General features: G+C 39.3%; 1 protein-coding gene across 1 annotated transcript in view; it reads right to left on the minus strand.

The window, feature by feature from the left end:
- Positions 1-2367: 2367 nt before the first annotated feature.
- Positions 2368-10000, minus strand: part of LOC115213285 (tropomodulin-like) — a 14475-nt gene continuing 6842 nt past the window's right edge. Inside the window, exons 2-3 of the mRNA XM_036503519.1 lie at positions 2606-2776; positions 2368-2415 (exon numbers count right to left, since the gene is read on the minus strand). Coding sequence (XP_036359412.1) covers positions 2368-2415; positions 2606-2776 — 219 coding nt within the window. The remainder of the gene's footprint in view (positions 2416-2605; positions 2777-10000) is intronic.

Here is a 10000-nt window from a genome sequence, read left to right on the forward strand (position 1 = left end):
ACATCCTCTAATTTGGGGGAAGGTTAGAAGTTGCACGAATTTTATCTTCTTTAATATCTATTTCTTTACTACCCACAAGGGGCTAAACACAGAGAGGGCAAACAAGGACAGACAAACAGATTAAGCCGATATAATCGACCCCATTGCGTAATCGACCCCGAAAGGATGAAAGGCAAAGTCGACCTCGGCGGAATTTGAACTCAGAACGTAGCGATAGACGAAATATCTCTAAGCATTTCGCCTGGCGGGCTAACGATTCTGCCAAGCTCGCCGCACAAAGGCAAACTCACTATACATAGCACGAAAACGATCTTGAACCCATCACCTTCAAGTCGTTGACAGCACGCAGCTAAAACACTCGAAGTCATAATAAAGGTAAAGCCTCACAAAAGTAAATGATCACCTTTGTTGCTTTTACGTCTATAACATAGCAAATGATACTCAAAGATTGGTTTTCCACTTCCGGATTAGAAATTGCTTCAGCTCCCAACAGTCAATAATACTCAATTAAGACTCAAACTGCAACACTATTCCGACATCTGAGACCCTGCTGTCGTTACCGCTCCTGCCCCGGCTACAAACATGGTGATTTTATATATGTCGGACGTTGTTCTCAAATTTGGAATTTAAATTATATGAAAATTATTAATTGTTTCCATTTATAGATCTGGAATTTACATTTAGTAGGTCAAACAATTGCGATAAAGCTCTTGTTTCCAGACTACCAGTGTTTACTGCTTTTGTACATTTCCAAACTTAATTAAATGGTTGCAGAAAAATCCTTAAGGACATCCGCTGCATGCAGAGCAATTAGTTATGTGTGTGTTATATTTAACGAAATGAGTAAAGCGAATTTCAATTATATTACACACTTCACGAAGGGAAAATCCGCTTGTGAGTGCATGTATGTGTGTTATATAATATATATATATATATATAATATATATTATATATATATATATATATAGGCGCAGGAGTGGCTGTGTGGGTAAGTAGCTTGCTTACCAGCCACATGGTTTCCGGGTTCAGTCTCACTGCGTGGCATCTTGGGCAAGTGTCTTCTACTATAGCCTCGGGCCGACCAAAGCCTTGTGAGTGGATTTGGTAGACGGAAACTGAAAGCCCGTCATATATATGTATATATATATATATATGTGTGTATGTTTGTATGTCTGTGTTTGTCCCCCTAGCACTCCTTGACAACCAATGCTGGTGTGTTTACGTCGCCGTCACCTAGCGGTTCGGCAAAAGAGACCGATAGAATAAGTACTGGGCTTACAAAGAATAAGTCCCGGGGTCGATTTGCTCGACTAAAGGCGGTGCTCCATGGCCGCAGTCAAATGACTGAAACAAATAAAAGAGTAAAGAGTATATAGATATACATATAATATTATATATATATTATATATATATATATTATATATATATAGATATATCTCTATATATATATATATATATATATATAAAGAGAGAGAGAGAGAGAGACTGATGAGTGAATGAGTGAGTGAGTAAGTGAGAGTGCGTGTGCGTGTGTATGTGTGTGTGAACTTTTCAGGTCATGTACATAGATCTATGTGAATGGTTTGGGGAGTTGGTGTTAAAGAAAGAAGTTTTCTTGAAGCCTTCCTTTAAATAGTTGTTAGACATGATGGGGTTCATTATAAACGGCCAGAAAGTAGATAAATAATGAAAGATCTTTTACTTACAACCACAAACAAACTGTTTTACTGAATAGTGGAAAAATATTGCTCCAGATGGTTGGACTACAAAAGACATTACGCAAATTAGAAAGTTTAAAAACACCTACGAACGATTTGTATGATAACTAGATAATGCACCTTCCAAAATATATTTGAATTCTTCACATCAAGGGCAGTAAGGGGGAGGGGCTAGTCAATTAACACCGGCCCCATTATTCAACTGGTACTTATTTTATCGACATCGAAAGGATGAAAGGCAAAAGTCGACCTCGGCGGAATTTGGACTCAGAACGTAGCAACGGGCGAAATACCGCTAAACATTTCGCCCAGAGTGCTAACGATTCTTCCAGATCGCCGCCTTTTGATAGACAACTAATAATGACTCTATAATAGTTGAACCAAAGCACTTCAGTTCACGTTGCTCTAGTCTACTCACCTGGAAAGGGGAGGTGTGTGGCTTAGTGGTTAGGATGTTGGACTCATGATCATAAGATTGTGGTTTCGATTCCTAGACCGGGTGACGCTTTGTGCTCTTGAGCAAAACACTTCTTATCCCGTTGCTCAGTCCACTCATCCGGCAAAAATGAGTAATCCTGGGACGGACTGGTGTCCGTCCTTGGTGGGTAATATATACACCATGGAAACCGGGAAACCGGCCCCATGAGTCTTACATGACTCGGAAAGGAACTTTACCTTTTTTTATCCTATAACGGAACTGGGAGAAAATGAAAAGGAAAAAAGATATTAGAGTGCATAAAACTCTTATATTTCATTTCTGTCATCACTAGCGGGGGGTGGGGGAGACCCCAGAAATTAGCAGATTCTTGACCAGACGATTCCGTCCCTTGCATCAAAATCGAATAACCAATAGACTGAAAATTTATATTGCTACAAAAGATACTCACCGAACGACTGTGAACGACTGTTCGTGGTCGTACGTGAATGGGTAAATTGTTGCCCGGATTTGTACGTAGGAGGATGTGTACAAACACAAACAACACATCGTTGGAATTGGCTACAACTAAACGTTTTCTAATAACAGAATAATCAACGAATGGCCGACGATGTAGCGGCAGCTGTAGTTACACAAATAACTGCATTAGTTATTTTCGCAAATAAAAAGATAACTTAGGATAGTTCTGAATATTTCAACCTGTACGTAAATTTCAAATTAAGTTCAGCTATTTTTCTTTCTCTCTTTCTTTTTTCTTCTTTCTTTCTTTCTTTCTTTCTTTCTTTCTTTCTTTCTTTCTTTCTTTCGATACAGCAAATGAATTCTGAAGTACAATAATATTGGGTTGGTGCATAATTACTGCAGTTTTTTTTTCAACAAATTTTATTCAACAAAAGCAATGACAATATTTAACAAAAACATCTTTAAATGACGGTCTGGCCGTCTACCAAACAAATGAGTAGCAGTAATTGAAGTAGATAGTGAATATGCTCCGAAATAACCATTTAAAGATTACTCTCTCTTTTTCCTCTTTTTCCTCTTTTTACATGTTTCAGTCATTTGACTGCGGCCATGCTGGAGCACCGCCTTTAGTCGAGCAAATCGACCCCAGCAAAACACACCAGCATTGGTTGTCAAGCAATGCTAGGGGTACAAACACAGACACACAAACACATACACATACATACATATACATATATATATATATATATATACAACAGGCTTCTTTCAGTTTCCATCTACCAAATCCACTCACAAGGCATTGGTCGGCCCGGGGCTATAGCAGAAGACACTTGCCCAAGATGCCACGCAGTGGGACTGAACCCGAAACCATGTGGTTGGTTAGCAAGCTACTTACCACACAGCCACTCCTGTTTTTTTTTTTAATAAAATTTGTTGCAAAAAAGCTGCAATAATTATGCACCAACCCAATAACATCTTCCCAGTAAAATGCTTTCATTATAACCCTTCCTTATCTTTTCTTCTCACTCCGTAAATAAAATGATGGTGACCGTGTGGTAATAAGCTTGCTTCCCATCCACATGGCGCTGGATTCAGTCCCACTGTGTGGTCTGCGGCAAGTGTCTTCTGCTATAGCCTCACGCCGACCAAAGCGTTGTGGTGGATTTGGTAGACGGAAACTGAAAGAAGCCCGTCGTATAAATATATATATATATATATATATATATATATTATATATAGAGAGAGAGAGAGAGAGAGATACATACATATATATTATATATATTATAGAGAGAGAGAGAGAGAGAGATTTGGCAGACGGAAACTGAAAGAAGCCCGCTGCATATATATACACACACACACACCACACACAATATATATATATATATAATATATATATATATATATTATATATATATAATATGTATATATACGACGGGCTTCTTTCAGTTTCCGTCTACCAAATCCACTCACAAGGCTTTGGTCGGTGCGAAGCTATAGTAGAAGGCGATATATATATATAATATATATAATTTGTGTGTGTCTTTGTGGTTGTGTTTGTCTCACCACCACTGCTTGAGAAACGGTGCTGATGTATTTGCGTCCCCGTAACCTAGGAGTTCGGCAAAGGAGCCCGATAGAATAAGTACCAGATTTTAAAAAACAAGTAGTGGGGTCGATTCAGTCGACTTAAAATTCAAGGCGATACTCCAACATGGCCACAGTCTAATGACTGAAACAAGTAAAAGATAAATAAAAGATAGTAAAATATGCTGAATAAACTTTTGAATCCTTCATTATTCAGTACTGAAGTGATCCGACCAGATCTATATAGCATCTATACACGAATATTAAGGACACTATGGTTGAATGAAACAAAATATAATTAAATTAATTCATAAATCGCATACGATATATTAAAAGAGCTAACCACAACGGTTGTACCAGATGTTATGCAACAATGAGCGTAACTTTTATCTTAACTGACATAGGTTCTTTAGATCATATATGTTGGTTGAATAACTTCCTTAATACAAAGGTATGATCTTTTCGGTTTGAACGGCAGTTTTTAAACATAATTTCTAGGTAACTAAAAATTTTAAACTTCGTATACTGGTAGAATGAGTTTATAAAACATCGGATCTTTTCGGTTTGAACGGCAGTTTTTAACATAATTTCTAGGTAACTAAAAATTTTAAACTTCGTATACTGGTAGAATGTGTTTCTAAAACATCGGATCTTTTCGGTTTGAACGGCAGTTTTTAACATAATTTCTAGGTAACTAAAAATTTTAAACTTCGTATACTGGTAGAATGTGTTTATAAAACATCTTTTTCTCTTGGCTTTATTGAGAAAATTCTATAGTTTGCAAGATATTTGTTGTTGCTTTTTCTTCAATTTCTTCAACGTCTATTGAGGTTATAAACATTCTGTGCCGTATGAATATGTCCTTCGTTTAAGAAACAGATTGGGTTTATTTACATTTGTGAAGAAAAAAGATACCCTACCCCCACCCCTAACCCTAACTAACCCTAACCCCAAAACAGATTGAAATGCAATAGATCGATACTAGGGTCATAATTATGGGTGACAATTTCATATGAAACCGCTAGAAAAAACTGCCGTTCAAACCGAACAGATCCCAAAGGTACCACTCAACATAGACTCTATTGCAAGCTATACATCTGCGCTATCGTTGAACCTGACTTTTGAATCTTTTAAAAATTCAGTGTGCACTGTTATATACACTGGTTTACAGCAACTATCACCTCATCTATGTAATCAAATATTAGTCCCCGAAGACTGTACTTTATTGAACGGAACAGCTGGATGTCAGAGAATATCAAATTCGTGATGTATCGCGGTTGAGGTGCCACCGACCGGCCTAAATTGCGGTTTGCCTGATCTGTTCCCGATGTTGCATGTGGTTGCACATTTATCAAGGTGAATATTGATTGTTTTCACTTTCATTTATTCACTTTCACTTTCACTATGGATGAATTCTCTAAGCTTTTTTTGTGTGTCGCAATACACTGCTCACTGTCCACAGTACAGCCACGTTCCAGAAAACCAAGGAGACTGATATCTTTGTTATCCCCCAAAACAGTCGCCATGACTTTCTGTGCCGATGACTGGCTCTTGCAGTTCTTAAGCTTTGGAAAAGATGTGTGATGCTTTCGTTTCCGGATCAACATGCTAATATGCCCACATTTAATCCTCCGTCATTATATATGAAAAAATAAGAAAAAAAAAGCACCTTCATTGGCTTCAAACACTTTCACGAGATCAGAGAAAAATTCCACTTTTCTCCTCTTCAAATCGGATATCAGCAGACGTACACACTGATGCTAAAACTTGCCCTCCATCTTTGTAATGCGTTATCACTACAATCTAGAGGTGTAGCAAACAATCTAGAGGTGTAGTTTTGATTCGTTTTTCAGCATAAATCAGTTCGTCCACTCACCGGCGATTCGTGTCAGTGATCACATAGTTTACTACAATGCTAGTCTCCCCTCCATTAATCATCTTCATCCACCAGCGCATATTGCTCATTTCAATGGTCTCATTTTTGCAAACAATCTGTAACTTTTTCTGGATATAAGACATCCTGCATTTCTCCTTCTACAAGAACCTCAGGAGTGCGCATTATATCTTGGACCCTAATATTTGCTTACAGCAGAAAACAGGAAGAAAAGTAACTATAGAGTAAGAGTTCTCTACCAACATGTGCACTTAATTAAAAAAATGTTATGTACCCCAGTACGACGGTCGAATATTAAATTCACTTTAGATTCTGTCACGCGTTGTTGGTGAAATATTAATTAATTAAGGCGGCGAGCTGGCAGAAACGTTAGCACGCCGGAAGAAATGCATAGCCGTATTTCGTCTGCCGTTACGCTCTGAGTTCAAATTCCGCCGAGGTTGACTTTGCCTTTTATCCTTTCGGGGTCGATAAATTAAGTACCAGTTACGCACTGGGGTCGATATAATCGACTTAATCCGTTTGTCTGTCCTTGTTTGTCCTCTCTGTGTTTAGCCCCTTGTGGGTAGTAAAGAAATAGGTATTTCGTCTGCCATTACGTTCTGAGTTCAAATTCCGCCGAAGTTGCCTTTGCATTTTATCCTCTCAGGGTCGATAAAATAGATACAGATGAGCACTAGGGTCATTGTAATCGACTTCACCCCTCCACTGAACTTGCTGACCTTGTGCTAAAATTTCAAACTAAGATTAATTAATTGCTGTCGCCGCCAACAACTGCAGCGTGTGCAAATTAGTGTACCCATTTTACTTCCTTCGTAAATTATGCTTCATTTAAATAGCGATTGTTATTCAATACTCTTCAGGGGAAAGAGAAATGAAGCGTGCAAATTCTTCGAGAAGTAACCAATCAGCTGCGAAATTTCGGAGAAACGTCACTTTATTTTTCTGTGTAAGGAAAATTATCACCTCCCTGTATTGGACATATAATATAACGGAGCAGTGGGTGGGGAGAAAGTATATACACAACGCACTGAACAAGGTGACTTATGGCTAAAGGGGATCAAATAATGACTAACACGAAAAAAAACGAACTCTCAACGATTGCTACCAACATCGATGATTCTTTATTTTGGCACTACGGCCATAACACTGAGGGGACAGCACAAGGACAGACAAAACACCACAGTGGGGGGACAAAAACCACGGAACGAACGAATGACGAATGGGTAATAACAATGAGGATGAAATGGTTTGCCTGCACTCCACTCGCAGGCAGTATCATTCAAATGTTTTTCGTTTAACGTTTATAAATCAGTTTTCTTATTTTCCGTTTTGCATTTGTTTTTACAGTAATTTAAAAATTTTAATTTTTATTCATTTTCTTTTTTAACTGTTTTATCTATGGCAACAGGTCGTCGTATTCTACTACTGGCGGCAAGTCGTCGAACTCGACGCGTACTCCCGTTGGGTCTATCTTATTTCCGAACAGTTCTCATAGTTTTTCACATCTCTCGTCGTCAATAATTATTGCTTTGGTGCTCTCTGCATAGTATTCCGTCGTTAGTTTCACTCTTATTACTGTTTTCCTTTTTGTAATTTTCTCCTCTATCTCTGTACTTTTCGCACATGTTGTCATATGCTATTTATGCTTTGGTTCTTTTTCATTTGTTTGTTTCTGTAGTCCCACTTGTTTTAACGTGTTGGCTTCCTTTGATGTTGTTCGTATCTCGTGTTGTGCTTCTTCTTTATTCTCCTTTCTTTTCTTTAGTGCGGTCTTTGGCAGTGAGTCCATGTTTCCCTTCCTTTTCCTCCTCTCACCCACCACCGCACACTTCCCTACCCTCTCTGGGCACCTCTCACATACTGGGCCAGTCGCTTCGGCACCCCGCTCCTGCTCCTCACCTTGCAGCTTCTATCCTCTACACAACTTCGTCGTGTTTCTGAGGACACCTTGCTTTCATGTGTCCCCTTCTCCACACTAGTAACAGGTTGAAGGTCTTCCCTCCTTCACTACTCTCAAATTCACATCTTCCGGCAGTTTCACCTCCTCTGCTATCTTATGCAAGTCTTGTGAACTGACTTGGTTTGCCACTTCAAAGCCGTACCCTCGGCAGTTCACCTCTTTCGTCCTCGTCACTTTCAACACCTTCACATCCTCCTCCATATTATACAGGATGGCTGCCATCAGCCACGCTTCCTCAATCTCCGGGGCGGGGGGTACTCTGCCAATTCTTGCTTACCCTGGCCACCCGTTTTCCACAGTAAGTGGGCAGAAGTATTCACTCTGGTGTCCTTAGCGCCAGAGTAGAGTGGTTTATCTCTTCTTGCTCACTAGTGAACCTTACCTCCACTGTGCCGTATTTCCTCCCCCACGCGTAAAGTGTTGTGAGGCTTTCCCCTTCCTTTAGGCATTCCTCTATAGCCTCCACCGTGGCTATTTCTATTGTTTTTGATTTCGTGGACAGAGTTTCAATGCACCACTGTCCGCATCATCACGCACGTTGTTAAACTTTCTGGTGGTGTAAGGCTGAAACCGGTTCCATCCCTCTCTATGAGTCTGTTGAACTCCTTCAACTTCCTCTGATCCATCTTCATCTCTCGTACCTGCAACACGTCAGCTGTCAAACCTCTTCCAGTGGCCGAAGCACAGCTGCTGGCCGGAACTGGTTCGCTCTCTACTCCTCCCCTCCTCCCCACCTCGCCCATAAATGGGGAAGAAAACAAAATACAGCTCCACATGCAAAAAACACAACAACTAACAATTCAAAAATGAGGCTCAACAACTAGGCTCACCCCCACGGGAGACCTTCAACAATAAACCAACAAGGCAACCCACGTCTAACAGTGATCAAACAATGATTAACGCGAAAAAAAAAAAACGAACTTTCAACGATTGCTACCAAGATCGACCTTCCAATCGTTCACAGTTCTTTACCTTATAATAATGAGTCAGTCCACCTTTTAGTCTCTTGAGGGATGATCAGAATTCTTCCACAACAAAAATATTACAATATAGACGATGAGCGATGGCTAGAAGGATATTGAGCTTAACTTGATAACCAGCTGATCTCATATCAGTGAGAGGGGGGGGCGCACTGATGCCGTCGAGAAGTAGGCCCCAAAACGGCGCGCTTTCTCTCCTGATGACCCCATACACTTGCTGGCTTCCGGTATACGGAGCTTTTGACTGGTAGTACTTGCATGTGCAAGTTATTTGCAAGACATACATGGATATCGTAGATGTTATACACTGAAGAGCTACATTAAATGTATGCATGGATAATCTCAGTAAATCGAAGCTTTTCATTTAGATATATGTAACCCTACTGTATCTATTGAAGCTACCCATTGAGTTAGTGATAATCGTAAATGTGCGACGAATTAAGTCGTGCGACGAATTAAAACGTGTGACAGATTAAATACGTATAAAGAAATTCACATCTTTAATTGTAGAATTACTCTTACAAAGCAGCCAATTATTTCTGTTGCATCAACATATTTAGATATAGAAAATATCATTGAAATTGATATTTCCGAAAATGTATGTTAACATAACGTTTTCAAAGCAATTCAAAATTAGTTAAATCCACAGTGAAGTGAGGAAATATATCCAGTACACGAACGCATACAAAAAGAACGCTAGGTAAAAAATATAATTATGCCCTATGACCAACTGTTAAACTAAAAGAAGCATTTGAAGATGTACTAGTCCTCGTATTCATAATTGTTTGAAATTTAGATTCCTGATAATATTCACAGTCCAGGGAATCGAACTCGGATTTACCGATCAGAACAGGCTTGTTCATACTAAGCGATCATTGACGTTTATTGCTACCTGATATGGTTAGTTGAAATTTGGAATATACTTGAGAGCTATTACAGTGCCCGCCTGGATAATTCATCCCT

The sequence above is a fragment of the Octopus sinensis genome, linkage group LG6 (genome assembly GCF_006345805.1).
Source record: "Octopus sinensis linkage group LG6, ASM634580v1, whole genome shotgun sequence".
Lineage (NCBI taxonomy): Eukaryota > Metazoa > Mollusca > Cephalopoda > Octopoda > Octopodidae > Octopus > Octopus sinensis.